Here is a 23,228-nt window from a genome sequence, read left to right on the forward strand (position 1 = left end):
GCATGCATGCCCACCCTCCCTCACCCCCCCGACCCTTTTTGTGTATAGTCTATTCCAATTCTTTAAAGGTTGACCTCCTGATATGAATATGTGACCATGGTAGCTTTCAGTGGATCTGACCGGACAGTTGTACAGTAGGAATATAGGAACGGCTGTGTTAACGGACTGAAAGACAACTGGTCAGGATTTCCCTGTCTTGGTGAAATGATTTAACGGATGAGGTTTCTCATCCTGCTACTCTTTGTACAGCTTAAACCTGTGGAAAACGGTATGTGTTTATGGAACCAAGGCCAGTGTAGTCGGGTTTTTAACCCCATTCGAGATGTGTGAATATTGGGAGCAGTCACCAAGTCACTTTTTTTTAAGTCTCTTGAGCCTGTTTGTTTTCCTCTGTTGTAAATGATGACACCAACCTCTCCCCTTATTTTTGTTTTTTGAACATAGACATAACTTGAGAACTTAAGCTGATTGTGGTGTGTGCTGTGCATCTCAAGTCTTTTCTTCCTTCAAAAGGAGAGATCACTGCAGTAATGGCGGTGTCTACTCATCTCAACTGTCTGCAATTTGTGTCCATCTCATTTTTATGTAGTAGAACAGTTAATATATACATTTTATGAAAATTATTTTTCTTTTCAATTATGCACCACTGTTCAAAGATTTTATATCCTAACTTTACAAAATTTACAACCTTTGTAATATTCAATGGTTTCTTTTAAAAAGACATTTTATGTAATGTTATTTTTAGTATTCTGTAATTAAAATTATGAAAATTTGATTGATGTTGTGTTTTACTTTTGCAAAATTGCCTGTGACGATCAGCTCTGATTACTCTGTATTGGTCAGTGTGGATAAAGACAAGATGCTTTATTGAAAAATACATTTGTATCATTTAATCATCCTGGTGCTGGTTGGACTTTCATGAAGTGAACAGTTGTCGTGTTAGATCTTAGGGTTACAGGAGTGTTTGAACTTCAGGTAAAGGGTCGGCCTAATAGAATACTTTCCTATTCAATTAAGATGGTGATGAGGAGACACGCTCAACTTCTGCTTCTCTTTGAGCAGCTATCCCACGCCTGCTCATCAAGCACCTTACTGAGTCAGACACAACTCAGTCACACCCATTAACAGCAGCTCCCCTCCAATAGATCCCCACACACACATTCTGCTGTAGCTGTGTCTTTGTATCATTTCAGGTGCTTCAACCAAGGAAATAAGACACTAGTGGTCAGAATCATGAACTTTCAATCAGTGTTGTGTTGCTATGACTAGTTAGAAAGTGATTTTAACATCTAATTTTATGAAACTTCAGGGTTGAGGCACAAACAAGTGTTGGGGTTCTTAAATGAATGATTTAAGAAATTAACAAATGTATATTTACACATCTTTTCTATTATCCTGCCTTATTAAAGTGATTTTATTTCTGAGGTCTGAGGTTTTATTTCTCTGGATTCAGCTTTTCCAGTGTGAGAATGGTCTGATTTTCTGTTTCTGTTTGATGTCAGGGCAACCGACAGGGAATATGTCACCTCAGTCGAAATTCTTTTTGGACATTTTTCACTGCTTTCTGATGTATAGAGTAATAGAGCAGTCATCTTCAGTGGAAAATAATTGTAAGTGTCAGTCCCTAATTTTCCGAGTAGATCAAAGTACCATACTTGTCAGTTCATAGATTAACGGTTGGGTAAAATGCAACTTAATGGCAAAAAAAAATATCAATCACCAGGTCCCAAGGTAATGTCTTCAGTCTGTTTATTTATACAAAAGTAGAAAACAAAGATAAATACAAATATCCCTGTTTTTGAAGTTGGATCCAGTTATTTTGTGATAAATTGATGCTCAGAAACAGTTTTCTCACATTTGTCTCTTTGGTTCTGTCTTATCGTCTCCCTGCAGCTCCTGAGCAGCAGATGAAAACCTGATTCTCTCCCTCAGCTTCTCGTCCGTCTGAACAGCAGCAGTTTTCTGTCCCACACTGTGCTGCCGAAGCTCTGGATGAGCTCCATGCCGCAGTGTTTCTCCAGGTGCTCCCGGACATGTTTCGCTATGTCCCCGTGGATCTTCAGGGTCTTGAAGCTGTCAAAGTCCGAGCGGCCCAGCTTCCTCAGGCGCCGGGCGGCTGAGCGGTAGCACTTCCAGGGCTGGGCCTCCAGCAGGAGGTGCTGGCTGATGGAGGCCAGGTGAGAGAGGAGCTGCAGCAGGCCGGAGTCTCCGTGGTTCAGATGGACCCACATGGTGACAGCCAGGCACAGACTCAGGTGGAAGAGGGAGCAGCCGTGTCCACTGAGGTAGGCCTGCAGCGTCTCCGTGTCTGTGGTGATGTCCAGAGGGATGAAGGAGACGTTGCTGGGCAGCGGGTTGGCGTCCTGCGCTCGCTGGATCAGAGCCTCGTCCAGGTCGAATCCCAGGAGATGAACTTCTCTCCCCTCAGGCTCTTCTCCACACACGGGCGGCTGCACCACATGGTTATAGAAGGCTACGCTCAGGTCCTGGCATTCACACAGGGACAGAGTGCAAAGCTGTTAGTGCTAATTAAAAGGAGCAATACAACCATTTGATACATTAACTTGTTTGTATTTATTGTGAGGTGTGCTGCTATTAGAACTGTCTTGTAGAACAAAATACAGCACAACCTTGAATTAAGTCCAGATTTACCATTTGAACATTTAAAACATTTGATCTCAATCCTTTCATCTTTACAGTTGCAATTGTTTTAACTATCTTTTTATTTTACACTTTTAGGCTTAGATTTTTTAACTGTAGTGTCAAAAGTCACATTATTTAATATTTCAATATTTGAATTGTAGTCTTTTTTAAATGTATTCTGCCTCAATTGTTTCCAACTTGGCGTTAAACTATAAGGAAAGATTATCAGAGCATTGTGGGAAATGTAGGATCTAAGGTTATGGTGTCAGGATATCTCAGCCTCTGTCTTTTCATATCTTTACAGATAAACCTCAAATTTATATGATCTCACATTTTATTCTAGATATTAGAGTTATTCCTAAAGTAGACACATGTTATAGAGGATTACAGTGTGAATGAAAAGACAACAATGTGCATACAGAAGGAGAAGTGATATATATATTTTTTAATTTTATTATTGCTGTAATGTAAGTTATCTTTGTATATACAGTATATTGTTAAAACCCAAGTAAACCCAACTCTCTCACCCCTGAGTTACAGCCCACGTCCAGCAGCAGAGTCTTCCCCCCGCCGCTGAGACCTAAGTCCCGCAGCAGTGAAGCTGGGATCAGACCCAGTCGGTTCTCCGGAGGGTTGAAGGTGTAATAGTTGATGAAGTTTCCACGAGGAGCAGCTCCGGGATCCTTCGATTCATCCACCGACTCGTTCTCTGTCCGACATGTTGCCATCGTAAACACGTGCGTCTCTGAAATGCGTCCGGGTGGAAACCAGGACAGCAGTCGACCTGTGGTGATATGAAAATAACAGTTAAACATCGACAAAGTTCATGGAGACATTTAAAGGTTATTTTATATAAATACAATTTTGTTTTCATTAATTCAAGATTAAATGCGTAAATAAATGAAAAGATAAATAAGTACATAATATATAATTCACATATGTCTACCTTTATTAATTGATTCATTAATTTATCCACATATTTCTTGATGTATTAATTTATAATTAATCTTATTACAGAATCTATACAGTTTCTGATGTGAAGACCTGCTACAAAGGCACGACATGTAATATTCTCCGGGTCGGTAGATGACGCTCTGCAGCTTTCCTCGCAGGTTTGTGAGCTGGAGAGAAAAGTTCCCTCTAGGATTCCGTAGCTTACGAAAGCGAAGGTTAGCTCCAGTGCTAATTCCTCACGCTGACATTGAGACAGACAGCGACCACCTGCGTTTGATTTCAGCTTCGGAATAAAAGGTAAGGACCTTAATTCACATGCTCGTGTTCTGGTAGAAGATGTGACAAACACGTGGAGTTGTCGGAAGTCGATGAAACAATGTGAGAAGTGATCAAGTTGAGCGACGGATGCTAACATGGAGAGATACTCGTTAAATGCTAATAACACTTCACTAAAACACGAACGAGCTCAACTACAGATGATATTAAAGTCTATGTCGTTGATTGGCAGACAGAGAATATAACAGGAAGAGGAAGTTAAAGCCACACAGGTTTAAAACTAAAAGTTAATCACAGTACTTTCATTCACTCACATTTCCCTGTTCCTGGGAGAGTTGTTGTTATTTACTGTTTTAATCTTACATGTAGAGTTTTGCTTTTTTGCATTGTTTTATAATACTTTACAGAATCAATTAGATTTCTATCATAATACTGTCATACTCTCAATTACACACGATTTACTACATCAATGTTCTCAAGTACTTTATTGAAGAAATAAATCTTGATTCTTGTTCTGGGTTTGTACCCTCATGGTTACTTCATGGTCACTTATTGTAAGGCAGCTAAATTAAAGTACTTTAAGGTCCAGGATTAATGTTTGATATAATTTACTTAAAATTGACTTATTGTTTAATATAAGTTACCTTTTTTATAATTACTGATACAATGTACATATATGTAAGAAGTAGTTGGAGGCTGTAGTTGAAGTGGACCTGGCTTTACCTTGTGCTTTACTTGTTGGTTAATCTCTAACAGTGATATCAAGTTTTATCAGCTTTTATTTGTTTTATCTAAAACAACTATCTGTAAAATATTAACTATTATATACACTTAAAGTGTTAAATACTATTTCCCTTAAAAAAGGACAGATCAGTATGAAATGCAATTACCAAAACAAAAAGTACATCATTTATTATGAGTCCAGTATTAGTGATGTGGACAGAATGCAGTATGCTGGTTTGTATATATATCTTTATGTTTATAAGATGGTGGAAAATCAAATAACAGTAACATTTTGTAACAATAGTATTTTGTTTAATACAACTTAACACAGTGAACACATTATAAATGGTGCTATAAAATCCCAGCTTTTTAAATCAGCCAACAATAAATAACTTGGGTAAAACGACTTGTGTCTTTGCTGCTCTGACATCACGTTCCTGGTCCCTTCAGGTTCCTCACCATGGTTACTGGGAAGCGTCTGGCGGACCTGGGCTATCGGGCCTTCACCGGCTCCATGATGCTGCTAACGATGTACGGAGGATACATGTGTGTCATGCGAGGGTACCGCTTCGTGCAGAAGCAGAACCAGCTGAAACTGGCAGCAGAAAACCAGGATCCTGAAATCCTCAAAGACTGATGTCAGACGGACTGATCTCCTCTTTGCACACATGTGGACATTTCCCCCCCATTCCTCCTCTTTATTTGTCCATCACTAAAATCACAAAGATGATTATTCTTATCGTGATGTTTGCCGATTTACATGTGAGGTTACTGTGTCCTCGCAAGAAGGATGATTTGTTAATGAAAACTTCACCCTGAAAATGAATCAACAACATTAACATCCTTGTTATGAGCGTGTCAGAGGTGAAGATGGCTGTAATCGTTTGTATTGTATTAAATTAAATGCCTTTAACCAAACAGTGTAACAGTGTTTCTAGAAAGAACTGCGATTCGAAGAAAGGTGTCTTTCAACAACAGAATATATTTGGAATAACATTTTTACAAGGCACTCGGTGAGAACAGACACTTTGGTCCTCTTACCTGGAATCTTCTATCGGTAGTAAAACAACAATCAAACAATTTCATAAACATTTGGTCTCAACAGAAGTTAAAAAAACTGTAAAACAGAACAAAACAACGAGTCACAAAGTGGCCAAACATTGTGGTTAAAGGGTAAAAGCATAAAAACCTTCAAAGGGCAGAGACGGCCACAGTTTGAAGTTTCAAGTGTGTTGCACTTTTGGTCACATAAAGCAGATATTCCATGTATAACAACCGCTGTGACTTGTTATATCTGGGAAGAGAAGTGCAAAATCCTTGAAAGGACAAAGCCAACCCCAGCAGGAGTTTTCTGTCCTATGTGTTCCACTGTAAATTAACCCTCAGAAACAAAAGTAATCCAGTTCACCTGACCATTAAAACTGGGAGAGAACCTCGACACCGACGAACATCTGCAGCCAAACACGGCGCAAAACAAATCCCGTGGTTCAACGTCCAAATCACTTGCTCCAACTGATTTCCATATCGTCTCACCTCTTGAGTTGTGCTGTTCAAAGACGACGTTACAGCGTCTGTCCAGTTCATCAGCGCACACTCACTGTCGGTGTCATGTGTTGGTTGAACACTGCTTGTGTCTCATGTGAGAGTGAAGCTTGCACGACTGACAGTCACGAGACAGACTAAGCGCTTGGGAGCTGCGTGAGGGTATAAACTGCAGGGGGCGCCAGGGTCCGGGCTCCATGTCACCAGCTGTTTCGGTGCTGTGCCTGAGCTTTGGAGGCAGCACAGTGGCCGTTGGTGCCGTTCTCTCCGTTCTCTCCCTTGGGAGAGTGAGCAGGAGTCTTGAGGCCCTCTGTGGGCGTGTCTTCCTCTGAGCTGCTCTCAATGTCACTGCGGACGTCGTTACACACCTGGCAGACAGGGAATATAAGGAGGAAGAGGAAGTTAAAGCCACACAAGTTTGACAAAATCTTAATCACTGCTATAAATGACTAATATGAGACATTTCAAGTGGCACTTTATCATTCTGCCCATAAAACGCTTTGACTTTCCACTCTGTTGTTTTATGACATGAAAGTCAAGTTCACTTGTTTCACGGTCAGGTTAATATAAAACTGACACACCCATATGTTAAGGAGTTTCTTGAGTAATTTGACCTCCATCTCTCTCACTAAGAAGAATCTCTTCAGCACCAGAAGGAAGAGGGTACTATTTAATAAAAAAATCAAGATGTGAACATTTAAAACAGATCCAGAACTTCATCTGGACAAGTGGTTGATTTTTTTTTTTGTTTGTTTTCCCATTTTACTGTTTAGTTTGTGAGATTATTGTTGAGAAAATGTGGAGAAAACCTCCAACACAAATGATATAAAAAGCAGTTATTTTTATTTCGTATGCATCTTTCTGTGAAATGCTACAATTTTTATTTTCATAATTTAAAGCCTATTCAAAAATTAAAAAGTAAATTCATGGAAAATATCGGAAAGACGTGAAATGAATGATTTGGTGTCACTTTATATCAATAGGTCATAAGCAAAAAATAAAAAGGTTGGAAGTCAGATGTGCCTTTATAGATTATATATAAATGTTATCTGTTGCATCTTGATCCTGAAACTTTCAGTTTAGCATGTAACAGTTTGTTTGTTTCTTTTTAAAGAACTCTAACAAACGTCTTTCTAGTTTAAATTACTAGTGTTCATCATAACCACAGGGTGGGGGTGTAGGAACATTTCAACACACTCCTGCCTAATGAGAAACAGTTGGACATACTTGACATTCATGTCACTGTTATTACTTTACTCATCAGTCCTTCTACTTGCTCTCTATGTGAGAGTGGGGCGGAACCCAAGTGTCGATCTACCGTTACAGCAGCTACACTAAATCCTTCTGGCAATGGAGAGCACAGAGGGAATTAAGACGTGTAAGAGGAAATCACAACAGAGCGGGGGGGGTGAACAGAAACTTACAGCCAAAGAAACAGAGAAGGTGAAAGTTGTCAAGCGGACAGAGCGAACGGAGAGAAGCGAGAGCGAAGTGCAGGATTTGGCTCATTGGACAAAGATAGAAAGAAAGATGGGATCTCCCTCTCTCATTCCAGAGGGAGAGGAAACAAACAGCGTCTGCAGAGAGATGAGACAGAGTCAGGGGACAGAGAAAACCAGGGGACAGACTGTGAGAAAGTGTTGAGACAGCTCAACGTTGTGACTTCATCACCAAAACAGCTGTGATGTTATCCTGCATGTGTCAATAAACACGTTCTGATCACAAACAGATGCCTTGAAGAGACTCGGGTTCAACTGGGTCGCTGCTCTCTTTGCTATTAACACAATAAATACTGTGAAAATCCTTGTTATGACCCTGGAGTAAATGTTTAGGTGGGAATGAGTTTGTCTATTTTAAACTATTAAGTCAGTAAATATGAATTAAATTACAGAGTACAGTACAGTGTAATTTCAGCAGTTCAAACACAGATACTTGTAAAGACAGAGGACAGCCACAGCAGTTATTTTTGTCACATGCAGTGAAGTGAGACAAACAGGTGCTTGTACCAGAAAAACAAAGACACGCCTGATCATTACTTGCATGTTGTAGTAGCGGGAAAACAATCAATTAACTCAGCAGGTTTTATGACTAATTAAGGAACCAAAAATGTGGTCTTTAAAAGGTCAAGATGTGGTTGGAAATCTCAGGTTTCTTAGAGCAGAAGGTGGCATCTTTAACTGTGACAACAAAGTGAAGCAAATCTTCAAATACCTTTTTTATTTGAGAATCAAACCCCCAAATAGTTAGTGATTAATTTCTTATTTGCCTGACAGTGAGGGACCCACCTTTCCGCGCAGCATGGCTTTCACAGCTATCCGGGATATGAGGTAGGACCAGATGATGTGCAGCACCTGTAGCACGAGCAGTAAGATGTTGAAGACCCACCAGGACGGGAACGGCCCGACTATGTCCCAGCTCTCAAACATAGTGGAGTTAAGGACCCTAGGAAACAGAGGGACAAACAGATGGTGGGACGTTTGAGTGAAGGCTCGTTCGATGGGCTTTCAGAAAGTGGAACGGGACATTTACTAATAGTCTCACATCCGAGCAGCGAACAAGATGTCCAGCTTAATTATTTCATTTACCACTCCTCTGACGAGGCCCATTGTAACATCACAGATTGTAATTCCCGTTTGGAAGCTGAGGGGGTGAGGGACAGATCCACTGGGACATTATGTGGTGGGGGAGGTCACGTCCCTTAAATCCAGCTGAGGGACAGGTGGTTGTTAAGAGACCTGCGTCCCCCCTGAGAAGGTATGGATTTCAGTGCAGGTAGCTGCGGCCCCACCAAGACACTGAATGTAGCAGCTCGAATTACTTTTGGTGATGATATATGATATGTATGTGTAATAGACTGTAAGAGTTTAGGGATCAATTATTCATGCTGAGGTTGTAGGTTGCAGGTGTCACAGAGAACTCACCATATTGGATATATAATGAGTCGTGTGAGGAAGAAAGCCACACTGAACACAATGAAGAGGAAGTCACACAGGCGCTGGTATTTGGCGTAGTTGGCCAGCTTGGCTGCCTGTGGGAAAAGAAAACAGCAGAAATGAGTTCATATTACGATAAGTCTTGTGAAGTGAAGATTTTCTATTCTTCCTCATATCAAACTTATCAAAAGGTTTTGTGGAGTCGTGCCCTTTAGCCATTTGAAGTTTAGCCAAGGGAAAGTGACTGGAAATAACAATCATTTTTCATATCTATTGTTTCTGAAACCAACTGATGTGAAGCCATAATGCCTAACTCTATATTTTAAATCTATCCTTTTTACCTTAGTATCTGAGTGGTAAATCTTTATAATGGAATGGCACATCACATCATACATTACAGGTAGTGGCCCCTTTATATATAATATAAACTTCTGTAAATAAGGTATCAAGTATTAGGGTCATTTATTTACAGTGTGAGTTTATGTTATAATGGTAAAAATGGTAATAAAGCATCAAAATCTCAATTAGAAGGTTATGATCCAAGAGAAATGATCAGAAGTTAAATGAAATGAAAAATGTTAAAACACAAATTTGGTGCAATTTATAAAAATTCTGACCTCCAGCAGGAAGTCAGAGGAATCGTGGACGCACATCACCAGGCTCCCGACTCGCACCATGTTGTTGACGTAGGAAAAGCTGATCAGGCCGACTGTCGCCAGGTGATGGATGAACATGATCACGAAGTCCTGAAATCATTAAGAGGTTACACACGGTCAGCATCGAGAGGAGAAACATCTAAACAACTATTGGATGAATTGACAGATATTGACGTCCCCCTCAGGATCAATCGTCTGGTGATTCCTGGCTCATGAATGTTTTATGAGCCGATCAAACAGCGGAGCACTCACGAGGAAGTCCTTCACTGTACAACGATTCTCTTTTGTGCTGCGAGACGGGCATTAAGTATTTATGATGTTTGTTTCAATTGAGTTATCTGATGCAGTGTAATAGCTCTAGTCTGCACCACAGCATTTAATTCTTTATAATACATGAAATCAAACAGACCCTGGTCCTTACAAGGAATATGATCCACAAGCTAAAAACAGCAACGCAGAGAAATATGACCGTTTCCTGTTGGCATCATCACCTTATTCCCTCTATCAGCCACACACATCACATCAGTATTTAGGTCAACTATCAACAGATGGGAGATAAAACTCAGACTTCATCAGAAAACCACAAAGATGTTACAACTGCCTCATGTACAGTAGAACACCTGAAGCCTTCAGAAACACACGTGAGAGGACAGATCCCTTTGTGTCGCTGCGTGGACTCAACTCCTGATGAACACTGAAACCGGGGCTCAACTCTTTTAGAGCAAACAGAGGGAAAATGATCTCAAATGAAATTTGACCCGGCAGAGGCACTTGTTTCATGCAACAGATTAACAGTGAGGAACCGACTGAAGACAGACAAAGAGGCAGAGACACAAGAGCAGGGACATGTGTGCATCTGACCATCAAGTCACCTGGACTGACAGCTGCAGACAGTGGGTTGTTGAGTTAGTCAACAATGTGTTTGGTCATGAATTGCTGCTGCTACTGTAAGACTGAAAAATTTGAACTGCTCCTTTTATAACTTATTCAGGTTGTTAACTAATTTATCTGTGCAATTTCAATCTTATATATGTGCAATCAAGTTACACTGTACATATTATCCTAACACTGTTCTCATTCTTTTAAATATTTTATTTTTCCTTGAGTTTATATTGTATCTTTACTTATTTATAACTTAAACAGTAGTGTCATTTCTACTTTCCCCTTTGCTGCTTTATTACGGCAGATTTCCCCTGTAGTCGTATCGTCTTGTCTACGGATTCTTTATAAAAGCATCTTTCACTTGCATTAAAATAATTCAGATTACATTCTGAAACTTTAATGGTCTTTTAAAACAAGAGGAACATCAATGTGCATTTAGGTCAAATGTCAAAACCTTTATCATCATCTTCTTCAAATAATCTTTAAAGAATCATCTGTTTATCTCTTCACATTTTAAAATCACTATTGTAGCCTGAATACTGTCTCTTTAGCCTGTTGGAAATATCCCATTAATGTGCATATAAACACACAACTTATGAATGAATATTCACTTTGCAACTGAGTGGAGCTTCCACAGCTTTTAGCCTCATTAAATGGATTTGGATTTGGATTTATATTTATATAGCGCTTTTCTAGTCTGATGAAGACCACTCAAAGCGCTTTACAGTACAGTTTCACATTCACCCATTCACACACACATTCATACAGTGCATCTACTTGCAGCACTTTGTTATTCTATGGGGGGCTATTGAGGGTTCAGCATCTTGCCCAAGGACACTTCGGCATGCAGATGGTTCAGACTGGGGATCGAACCGCCGACCTTCAGGTTGGAGGACGACCACTCTACCCCTCAGCCACAGCCGCAGGATTATTTACACACAAACACAGGATTATTTACACACAAACACAGGGCTGTTTGATTGCATAGGGCTCTGATTTGCAATCGATTTCAGCAGAAACGATTCCCACAATTCCTGAATGTAGATGTTTGTTTAACACAAACATCTACAAATCAGATGAGTTTTACTGGCCTCATCTCACCATGAGATCATGAAATTAAAACCCTGAATTAAAACTAAATCGAGACGTCAATTTAAAACGAGGATCATTAGATGACTGCCTCAGTCTCGCATTCCAGACATTTGTGGTGCGAAAGCATGTAAAACAATAAAGGCAAGTGACTGTGGCTGAAACTCCAGCTCTAATACACTGGCACTGTGTGGAATGTCTGTCATTCTAATGGAGTTAGGCCTGCTCCATCCGACAATCACATGACTGCAGGCGCCCTCGTGCTGAAAATACAAGGCCTTCACTCAGCGAGCAGCATCCGCTCGGCCCACATGACCCTCTCCAAAATGAACACAACAATGTGCACACATTCGAAAAACCTGCAACCTGCATCAGTCTTGCACACACACAGACAGACAGACATTCTCTGCTGCCAAATGATGAACAATAGACGTAGTAACATAAACGTGTAACAGGGAGTGGCAGCTGCGGAGGATCCAGTGTCTAGTCTCACAGAGCCAGAGTCGTTTTGTCTCACCTTCCTTTTTATGTCGGAGAACTGCGAGAACATGAGTGAACAGTAGAAGGCCAATTCGATCACATAGTAGTGGTAAAGACCCGGGGTCAGGACCTGGAGACACAGAGAGGAGAGGAAAGGCGGGTTTAAGGAGTCGCATTAAAGAACAATCTTATTCTTTTAAATGAAACAACGCTAGATTTTCCACAGAGGTGATAGTTAAAGGACGTCAGGTGACCACCACTGAGCAGCACTGTTGCAAATCAACACACACATCCCGGTCCAATGGATCGTCGGGTTTCTTTGGCGATAAGACGTGAGAAGCTGTGTTTTTCAGTGACACAGTCATTCCTTTTCAACAACACAGCAGATTAAGCATGATGTAGTGCGTCAGGGTGTGAAACTCTGTCCGTCTGAAAGAGCATCAGACAGATAACACGTATCTGTGAAGCATTTTTAAATCCTCCTGCTGTAATCAAACAACAAATCTGAACGTGAACCTGCAGCTTGAGACGTTTACTGATGGAAATCTGATCTGTATGAGACTGAAATCTGAACGACGAGTGAGAGCTTAACATGGTTTGAAGGTTAATAATGGATACAGTATTTAATTGTAGCATATTTAACTTTGTATTGTTTTTAGATATAAGCACAATTACATTTATTTTATTAGGATCTACGGAATTTTGTCTATACTTGACACAGGACACAGAGGAGATGATGTACCTTAAACTTTAAAAGAAAATGTGATCAAGATACTGAGCAGGACAATTTACTGTTACTGCTGTGTGACTGCTATTGACACTATTTTCAAATTTACCTTCAACCTTATTTTAAATTCCATATAAATCTACAGTTGAGAGAAATAAAATAAAAATCATAAATCAGTTGTGCTCATTATTTTTTTTTAAAACAGCTCGACCTGGTCTGATACAACTAGAGATGTGAGAGGGAAACAAACCAGGTGTAAACAACATCATTATCTCCTTTTTTGTATCATCACATCTCCAAACCCAAGGGACGAACGATGGGTGAATGCATGTAATTCGACAGTAGCACCAGCAAAGGTCATAGTATCTTAGCAACAGGGTTTCTAAGCAGCACCTGATTATCTGTGAGTTGTATTGTTGAAATATAAATATAGAGAGAATTAGGGCTGTTATTTTAAACTGAGTAAAGCTTGACAATAAAAAACGGTTTTACAAAAGCCCTGTTCAGTTCTTGATATTGTTGCTTTACCTTTAATTTCTGAGGTTTAAATTGAATTGGACTGCATTACAGATTATATAGAGAATAGAACTGCATCTTACCTGATAGGGATAACCGTACCAGCAATGTCGTGTATCCCACATCCAAGGGGACTGAAAACAAACATTATTTTAGTAAACCACTGATTATGCCATAACGTACTGGAAATATATCCAGCTTTTAAATTGTGTAACAAATGAAGAAACACGCTGAGACTCTGCTCACCTGCAACAAAAACCGGAAGCCATAGATAAATATGCACAGATAGAATGTTAACCTCCACCTAGAAAAAAAGAGAGGAGATTATGATCCAAGAAACAAGATTGAGAGAGAAACAACATTAAACATTTAACATCCATTTGCTCCAACATTAACAAAACATGATGCCAGAACCCATACTTAGAAAGAAGTGATTGGATGTGTGTTTTTAATTTTAATCCAAATTATTGAAAAAAGAAGCCTTAAAGGAACGGACAACTTTTTTTTTTTTTTTTAACTCAGTGCTGTCTCCAGAAAGACACTTCATCCATACACAAACACAACCAGTGGTTTCTTAGCTCAAGCCTGCAGATCAGGTTAAAGGTGAACACAGAAGACGTCGACCTACATGCTCTCGCAGAACTTAGTGTGCGTGCTGGGCTTGTCTTGGTTCCTGCGGTGTCTGAACCAACGCTGGATCTTTCGCACATCCCAGTCCAGCTGTTTGGAGAGGCCGTCCAGATGTCTGGAGTCCGGACTCTGTGCAGAGGGACAAGAAACAGCAAACAACTTCAGGTTGGGTTACTGAATCCAACAGGGGAGAAACAAAGCCCCGTACGATGTGGGGATGTGAATGTTTGCATTTCGTTAACATGGGAAATCGGTCTAATCTCCTAATCTCAACAATTTTTTCATACTCCAGCACCTAAATGCTTGTTTTAAAAAGTAAATAAAAGAAAGAGACGCTGTCAAAAATAAAATCCAACCTTTGTGATGGATGTATAAACTTTCTCCAGCACTGCATTGGGCTGAGCTCTTCTTCCAACTCCTGGTTGAAGGTGGAGACTCTGTGCACAGAAGCTGGCGATAAATCTGTAACAGAGGTCAGCGTGTGAGATGTGATGTTAAAACTTGAACTTCACACATTCACCATTCAGGGAAAAATACATGAATGTAACTTGAAAGCGTTTTGATAATACATGTCAAACAGTAGTGATATAGAGTTGCTCACAGAGCATTAGAATGGACTGAAGCCCAACCAAGTCATACTACTACTTCTACTACAGTGATATCACATCAGCTGTCAGAGAACGGCCTGGACAAAAAGTTGGATTAATCTGTTTGAGTTGATCACACTAAGCTACAGGTTCAGGTCTGGTTCAGTCATTTTCAAACCACCTTTATAAACTGTGTTAATCCCTCATCTTCCTCTGGCTGCACGTCACATGTTTTCAGAGGGAGAGAAGAGACAAGACCGGGTGCTTGATGTGTTGCGAGCTAATGACCATCAGAGGATGAAACACAGGAAACACATGCTGAGGGGGAGATTCTGAAAAAATCCCCCCAGTGATTCGTCGATGCCTCCTCCATGATGGGAACCCTGTGACCTCACGTGACCCTCGCCTGTGTGTGTTTGTTCTGCATTATGACTGAGGTCAACATAAATGTTGCTCTGAGGAATGTCGTAAATGATCCAGATACTACACATGCACAGAGAACGGCGTATTAGCTGTTATTGGCCACTTGTGCTTTCTGCTATGATATAACCACGTGGGCTTGTTATGTGTATTATGACCATAAATAATTATTTGTGAGAAAGATTTCTTGCATGTCCAAATAAGGCATCAGTCCATTTTCTTTAAAGAAGAAGTAGCTCAGATATAAAGTTGAACAAGTGTTAATTGGCAAATTCATAAACCTGTGACTCGCCCTCAGTCTGGGGAAAGATTATCAGCAACATAAAGTGTAATAACACAAGAGTAATCAGCAGAAACATTCTCATGTTTTTGGACAAACAAATCTCACAACTACCCATGTACCTAAATAAATATCCACTCCTGTGCCAACTCAAGCCAAAATAAACTGTGAGAACTACCCCTTTAAATACTGTTCCATTGTTGAGCAGAACAAAAAGATTCAATAAATCATTTACAAAGCTGTGTGCCCTGCTGCCGCAAAAAAAGAAATTCCTGACGAATATTCATTACTTAAAGGAGACCAAGAGACATGTAGTGAAAGCAGGGTCTGATTCCACAAGGTCAATCTCTAAGTTCTGCGGCTCAGGGTTTAGTACGTGTTTGAATTAGAGCCAGATATTCATGCTTCAACTGAACACAAGGTCAAAAACATCAAATCGATCATTTCACGCTGTTATCTGAAGTATTCGGTTAGAATGAGCAGCAATCATTTGGTCTGTTTGTAAAGACGTCACTTGTGAACTGTCATTATTTCTGTCGGGACATAAAACTTCCACAGGAATGCAAAGTTCAGTAAGTTCATGCCTCCGGCTTAAAAAGTGGAGTGAAGACGGAACTTAGTGACAGTGACTGACGAGAGGAAATCTACGCCCCTCTAGAATTTTAAATGTGACAGAAGCTTTCCGACTTTAGACTGAGTGAGTAATCTGTCCACAGTTTACAACCAAAACATGTTGAATATACGGTCAAATCTACAGTTTGGTATAAACCATGCATTTTGTTGGTTTTACAGAAGTATTAAGCAAAAAAGTGCATGGGACATCGTACAAGAAAGAACCCTTTAAAAATGTTTGTGTGGATCCAGGATTTATTTTAGGATGTTCTTCCCCAGGGAATAACACATTCTGCAAAACCAGAGAAAAAAAAGAAATAAAAGAAGGGGGTTTCTAGTGATCTCATCTTTACTGTGGTGGTTTGGAAATCTCACCCAGTGCTCCTTCACAGCCTGATATTATCAGGTTCTTCAGGTATCATTTTAGCAATCGTGAATTCATAATGAAATCTCCTTGATCATAAAACCTCTCTTGTCTTCTGCCGTGTACAAGGAGAGGTTTCCTGGCGGAGGGAACCTGACACTCACCACAGAATAGCCTGACCCATTGTATTCCGTGGGACAGAGACAAAAAACAAGGCCTTTTGTCTGATGTAAAAACCATTCACCACTCGTCTTTATTGTCTCCCTGCAGGAGCCTGGTTTACCTTTCAGCGCTGTGTACTTCTTGATCTTCAGTGGTATTTAGTTTGAAGCAGGGACAGGTAAGTAGATCACAGTCACTACTGGGCTGTATAAAGTCTACGCTGCGCAGGTGTATTTATTATATACACATATTCATTCAAAGAAAAAGGAAGAGCCAGATTCTATCTTACACACTGAGTATAGAGCCAAAATCTGGTTCTTTAATGTTTTCTTAAAGAGGACGTCTAACTTCCCCACATTACAATGACCTTTGTGAAGCAGTTTCACTTCACATATGGAATAATTGTGACGTCACTGAAAGTAGACTGGCCTGATGACAGGGTGGGAGTGGGCACGTGAAAAACATAAAGTGTATTCTGCAGAGACATTAGACCGGATATCTGACTTGATGATGTTCAACAATCAACATCTCAACACCACATCTCATTAGAGCATAAAACCATTTTAACGAGCACAGTCGACAGGCAGAGATCAGTGTTTGGACCTTTGATTGCTTAAAAGCTCAAGTGCAGCAAGGTGATATAAATATGATTCAGCCGATAAGTCGGATTCACCGCATAATAGGTACCGTCAATCGCTCTCTAACAATCTCTCTATTAAACTGTTATTCAATCAAAGGGGTGAGATAGAAGATGAGCTGATGCAGCACAGAGATATGCAACAGTCTCCATTATCTTGTAAGCACAGGCCTTTAGGATTTATGACACACAGGAGGGCGAAGCGACAGAAATAACTCCCACAAGCCCGAGTCTGAAGTGATTATCGCCGGTCTGCAGCAACAGGACGGGGGAAAAGGCGAGAGACGAGCTAATCTATTTGTGTCAAACGTCAAAACATCCCTGTTCCTCCTCACAACTGGACCACTGGGACGTACACAAGGTAACAAGGCACGGTGTGGTCCCGCCTGCAGGCTGGACACAACCTTGACACGGGGGGGAAACCTCCCAGTGCCAGGGCCAGGTCTGAGGAACCGGCTCAGCTCTATTCATAGACACGTTTCACTGTGGTTTCCATTTAAATTGTTTAGTTCCAGTTTGTGTCTAACACAGCTTTGCCGGTTAAGTGGGAGAAATAAGAAGAAGGATGTTAAACGTGCTATAAAGGATTTAGTTTACAGTCTCTTCCTGTGCTTCCTCGGGGGTTGAGACAGAATAACTTGGAGTTTGTTTGAGAGGAATCAGTTTTAACAACAACTTATAAAGCAGATCTGTCTACTCCTAATGCCAAACACATCCAGGTTAAGTCCAATAGACTCAACACAGCTTAACTCATGACAAGGCTTACGAGGGCCTGAACACACAGAACAGCCCGGCTGCAAAGTCAGAGCCAACAGCAGAGCCGTGATTTCCATCAAACAAGAAGAAACTGGTCCACAAAGGGGGGGAGGGGGGGGGCAGCCTTCCCGTTAGTCTGAGAGAGGAACTGCCTAAAGATAAAAGAGGACTCCTGAAGACAAGCTTCATGGTTATGTATAAAAGCTCTTCTTTTGAAGGACCAAGGTAAATAAAAGCAGCAGAGGCCAGCGAAGTGACGAACTTTGAAAAGCTACTCGAAGGAAAAAGTGCCTGTGACGATTCTCACATATTGACAGATCATCTCATCTTTAGGGCAAGTTCTCACACATAGAAGATTGTGTAAAACCAGTATGACGAAGACGAGCTATGATCTGTGCTTTCCAAAGAACACAGGTTTTGCTCAATGCCGAAATGGTGCGGCTGAGTCATTTAAATTTCTTTTAGAAGTATAAAGCCGGAAAAAATCCTGGCTTTCAGCATATGTTTTCTGATGCACCGATATGAGAACTTGGTTTATTGAATAAAGAAAAAAAATGTAAATCTTAAATCAGCTCAGTTTTAGAAAACTGGGTTATTCATGGAATTAATTCAACAACTGTGGCAATGAAGTGTGAAGTGTGTGTGTGTGTGTGTGTTAGTTACAGAGAGAGGAGGCGGAACTCAAGCTGTGGTGTGATGTTTTTCTCTGATAAATAAATGAATGAGCCTGGCGGCCGCTCAGGGTGTCGAGCGGTGACAGAGTGAACTCTCTGATAACATCCACCTGGATCAAGCTGGACTCAGGATCCTGTTCGAGAGGCACCAGGTCAGACGCCTCAGCAGCTCGACTCAGACACCTCCGATATCTGATCGCTCCTTATCTACAGACACTTGACCACGTCCAGACCAAACACACAAAGACTGACGCCGGCCATGCAGGTGCCATGTCGGCCAAGAGTGACAACACTATACCTGGATCATACAGATTTACAGAAATATTTAAAGGAGATATAACACAATTGTTCCGTTTCTCCTCTTGTGTGTTCTATGTTTTTTGGTGTATCTAAAATGGATTATAAATGAATTGAGCTCCTCTTCCCACAGAAAACACTGCTCCTGAAGATCCTGAAACTTTGAAACGATACTTCCTCATCCCTGTGATGTTATGTGACATTAAACAAAGCTAAGTAAAAGCGAGAGCGGAACACGAATATTCCTACACACACCGGAAGCCATTGACCAATCACAACAGAGTGGGTCAGCTGGCCAATCAGAGCAGACTGGGCTTCACCGGGAGGGGGGGCCTTAAAGAGACAGGAGCTAAAACCAAGTGTTTCAGACAGAGACTCATGTTCTCTATGGCTGCAACAATCAACAGTAACAGACACAAGTGATGTGTTTTCTGAACTTTGGAGCACGTAAACCTTTTCAAATATTAACAGACATTAAAAGTATGAATCTGAAGAGCATACTTTATGTCACTCCTTTACAAACAGCTACGTTGCCTGAGTGTTTCTATGTGTGAAGCATTGAGGTGTAATCCCTGTATTTGTCTCGTTGATGTCTGACAATTACAGCAAGCAGTTTATGTAAAACCTCATTACCATGTGACCCTTGATCAAATAATACTTTATAGCCATGTCGTTGACTAATGATAGAAATGGGCGACATTACACAATACTCTTATATTCAAAGTATTTGAAGCATCTATCATGTACTTGTAAAATAACAGTCCTGGTGATGTCAGCGCTGAGCTAGATGGAGAAAAGTTTTAAAGACTATTTCCAAATGGCTGCATCAATATGCATCGAGTTTACATTTCTTTCAATCAGTTGAAAGAACTTTTACATTGAATACAATGCACAATATGTCCAGTGCCATGTGATTAAAGTCCTGGGAGATGATGCACAGAGAGCCAGATCATTATAAAGCTCCACTTTATCTTATATCACTGCTGATATGTTCAAGTACTGTATCGCACTGTTTCTATATCCTGAAGCCCGACATCTGACCTCAGACCAGCTTTAACACTGTCCAAACAAAGACACTATAGCTATGGTTTGATAAAGCAAAGTAAGAATGGAAATGTTCCTTGATAAATGGAATAAAAACGTTCATAATGGGTGTTTTTAGCACCACTTCCCCGTCGTGCTTTTATTCTGCAGCTTGGTGCAAAAATGCAAACTTCCATTACAAGTTTGTCAGGATTTTAGAGAGTGGGAAAGGAAACTCTACACATCTACAGCAGATCAAACACGTGAGAGGAAAGTGAGTGCAGATCTAACAGTAATAAGTTCTGAAGCTCAAATGAGAAAACTGCCATCAGAGACTTTTCTTTGAATGTCTGGTGTGGTTTTTTGTGTTTTAAGTGTGTGTGTGTGTGTGTGTATGTGTGTGTGTGTGTGTGTGTGTGTGTGTGTGTGTTGTCCAGTTATTACTCATGTTGGGGGGCTTGTCTTTCTTTTGGGGAAGCCATGGAGACAACTCTATCCTTTGTGTGTGTGTGTGTGTGTGTGTGTGCATGTGAGTGTGTGTGTGTGTGTGTGTGTGTGTGTGTGTGTGTGTGTGTGTGTGTGTGTGTGTGTGTGAGTGTGTATGTATGTGTGTTGTCCAGTTATTACTCATGTTGGGGGGCTTGTCTTTCTTTTGGGGAAGCCATGGAGACAACTCTATCCTTTGTGTGTGTGTGTGTGTGTGTGTGTGTGTGTGTGTGTGTGTGTGTGTGTGTGTGTGTGTGTGTGTGTGTGTTTGTGTGCGTGTGTGTGTATGTATGTGTGTTGTCCAGTTACTACACATGTTGGGGGGCTTGTCTTCCTTTTGGGGGAAGCCATGGAGACAACTCTATCCTTTCAGTATGTGTGTGTCTGTGTGTGTGTGTGTGTGTGTGTGTGTGTGTGTGTGTGTGCGTGTGTGCATGTGTGTGTGTGTGTGTGTTGTCCAGTTACTACACATGTTGGGGGGCTTGTCTTCCTTTTGGGGAAGCCATGGAGACAACTCTATCCTTTGAGTGTGTGTGTGTGTGTGTGTGTGTGTGTGTGTGTGTGTGTGTGTGTGTGTGTGTGTGTGTGTGTGTGTGTGTGTGTGTGCATGTGTGTGTGTGTGTGTGTGTGTTGTCCAGTTATTACTCATGTTGGGGGGCTTGTCTTCCTTTTGGGGGAAGCCATGGAGACAACTCTATCCTTTGTGTGTGTGTGTGTGTGTGTCTGTGTGTGTGTGTGTGTGTGTGTGTGTGTGTGTGTGTGTGTGTGTGTGTGTTGTCCAATATCACGTCATCACGTTATTACCTGAGTAGAAAACAGCTCAACTTTTACAACCACACACACACAAACAAACACACACATGCATCAGATGAGATCTGATCAATCAGATTATCGGTTATCGATTACTCATGAATATGTGACAGGAGTTCGGGGAATGGCTGCATTTGAAGTCCGTGTGTTTTAAAGTAGTTTCTTGCACGTGTTTATCGTGAAGAAGGGAAATAAGATGTCAGTTTAAACAGTAGTGTTGTGTAGTAGTGTTGTGTAGTAGTGATGATGACACGGTGGTGCTGGTCCTCCCTCGTCAAGCGGGAACCATCACAGGGAAACACCGGGAAAACACGAACCTCTCGAAGAAGATCCGGACGGAGAAGATCACCAGGGCCAGCGGCAAGGCGGCGAGCAAATGCCCGGCTTTGGGGTACTCCAGCCCGGGCGCCGGGTCCGCCAGGTCCGCCCAGGTGACGTTGTGTGGAAGCCAGAACCGCTCGCTCCAGAACCAGGCGGAGAGAGCAGCCATGTTGGTGGAAGCTCGTCCCCCCCCCACAGGGAAACAGCTTCCTCCTCCACGGGGAAAAGCTGAGAAACTTCTGCCTCTACCTCACTTTTGATGACTGACCAGCTCCTTCTTCTTCTTCTCCTCCTCCTCCCTCCTCCTCCTCTTCCACAGCTTCACCAGCGGCTCCACTTCCGCCTCACGTATCAAAATAAGACACCTAACGGTATTCAAGAAGTAAACCACTCACCTGCCGAATAACATCCACAGAGAATCACTGGTTTGTCTGGTTCTGATTTGGATGATATTTTTTTTTGTTACATATTACCAAACACTGGACCATCAGCCAGGCAAAACAGGAAACCGCTGCCCACACACAGACCAAACAGATGTGGCCCCAAACTGACCTCTGTCATCCGGCCCCACATACCTCCTGCTACTGTGGTCAAATCAGCCGACACAAACATTCTACTGCGCGCATATACTGACATTGATGGTAAACGCATCCAAAGCGTTTTTCAAAATAAACTGTTGACATGGAGCATATACAAAATGCAAAATTGAAAAAGAAATGGATTGAATTATATTCACAAGAAGTATATATTGTCTCGAGTGTCATTTTTATGAATAGCATTTGACTATCAATTTAGTTCCTGAACACAGGCATATCTCTCTCTATAGGTCTCTCTCTGAACTTATTGAGAAAAGTGTTTTTATAGAACTTTGAAATATCCAGAAATGAAGTGATTTGAGTGGACACCTGTTGGACTTTTCTTTGAAAAATCTCCAAATCTATACAGTAAATATTGTTTGATGAGTTTGATATTCAGTATGTAGGTAGTCAGAGAGGTCCTCAACACAGGCATATCAGTCTCTCTATGAACTTATTGAACAAAGTTATTTTACAGTACTTTGAAAAATACAGAAATGAAATATTCCTAAGTGAAAATGTTGGACTTTACTTTGAAAAATCTCCAAATCTATACAGTAAATATGAGTGATATATAGTATGTAGGTAGTCAGAGAGGTCCCGAACACAGGCATATCAGTCTCTCTCTGAACTTATTGAGCAAAGTGTTTTTATAAAACTTTGAAATATCCAGAAATGAAATATTCCTAAGTGAAAATGTTGGACTTTACTTTGAAAAATCTCCAAATCTATACAGTTAAAATGTTTGATATTCAGTATGTAGGTAGTCAGAGAGGTCCTGAACACAGGCATATCAGTCTCTCTATGAACTTATTGAGAAAAGTGTTTTTATAGAACTTTGAAATATCCATAAATTAACTGATTTGATAGTACACATGTTGGACTTTACTTTGAAAAATCTCCAAATCTATACATTAAAGCAGCAAGTGTCTTTATAGAACTTTGAATTATCCAGAAATAGACTGATTTGATTGGACACATGTTGGACTTTACTTTGAAAAATCTCCAAATCTATATGGTAAATATATTTGATATTCAGTATGTAGGTAGTCAGAGAGGTCCTGAACACAGGCATATCAGTCTCTCTATGAACTTATTGAGCAAAGTGTTTTTACCCTTCTTTGAAATATCCAGAAATGATATATTCCTAAGGGAAAATGTTGGACTTTACTT

The 23,228-nt window shown here is 40.8% G+C and overlaps 4 protein-coding genes across 4 annotated transcripts in view; 1 reads left to right on the plus strand and 3 right to left on the minus strand.

The window, feature by feature from the left end:
• Window positions 1–23,228, minus strand: part of smarcd1 (SWI/SNF related, matrix associated, actin dependent regulator of chromatin, subfamily d, member 1) — a 320,795-nt gene that overhangs the window by 269,665 nt on the left and 27,902 nt on the right. The gene's annotated exons all lie outside the window — the stretch shown is intronic.
• On the minus strand, window positions 1,733–3,372 carry LOC133000535 (pre-miRNA 5'-monophosphate methyltransferase). Its single transcript, XM_061070481.1, has 2 exons — window positions 3,171–3,372; window positions 1,733–2,486 (listed from the first exon to the last, which is right to left on the minus strand). Exons 1-2 carry the CDS (start codon window positions 3,369–3,371, stop codon window positions 1,929–1,931), a joined length of 759 nt encoding a protein of 252 aa, XP_060926464.1. The 5' UTR covers window position 3,372; the 3' UTR covers window positions 1,733–1,928.
• LOC132999916 (cytochrome c oxidase assembly protein COX14 homolog) lies at window positions 3,776–5,514 on the plus strand. The gene is made up of 2 exons (XM_061069719.1): window positions 3,776–3,894; window positions 5,047–5,514. Exon 2 carries the CDS (start codon window positions 5,057–5,059, stop codon window positions 5,231–5,233), a length of 177 nt encoding a protein of 58 aa, XP_060925702.1. The 5' UTR covers window positions 3,776–3,894; window positions 5,047–5,056; the 3' UTR covers window positions 5,234–5,514.
• On the minus strand, window positions 5,516–21,649 carry cers5 (ceramide synthase 5). The gene is made up of 10 exons (XM_061069718.1): window positions 21,477–21,649; window positions 14,408–14,513; window positions 14,050–14,180; window positions 13,668–13,725; window positions 13,505–13,555; window positions 12,216–12,308; window positions 9,689–9,817; window positions 9,060–9,166; window positions 8,424–8,580; window positions 5,516–6,506 (listed from the first exon to the last, which is right to left on the minus strand). The coding sequence occupies exons 1-10, from the start codon at window positions 21,647–21,649 to the stop codon at window positions 6,339–6,341; spliced, it is 1,173 nt and encodes a 390-aa protein (XP_060925701.1). The 3' UTR covers window positions 5,516–6,338.

The sequence above is a fragment of the Limanda limanda genome, chromosome 4 (assembly GCF_963576545.1).
Source record: "Limanda limanda chromosome 4, fLimLim1.1, whole genome shotgun sequence".
Classification (NCBI taxonomy): Eukaryota; Metazoa; Chordata; class Actinopteri; order Pleuronectiformes; family Pleuronectidae; genus Limanda; species Limanda limanda.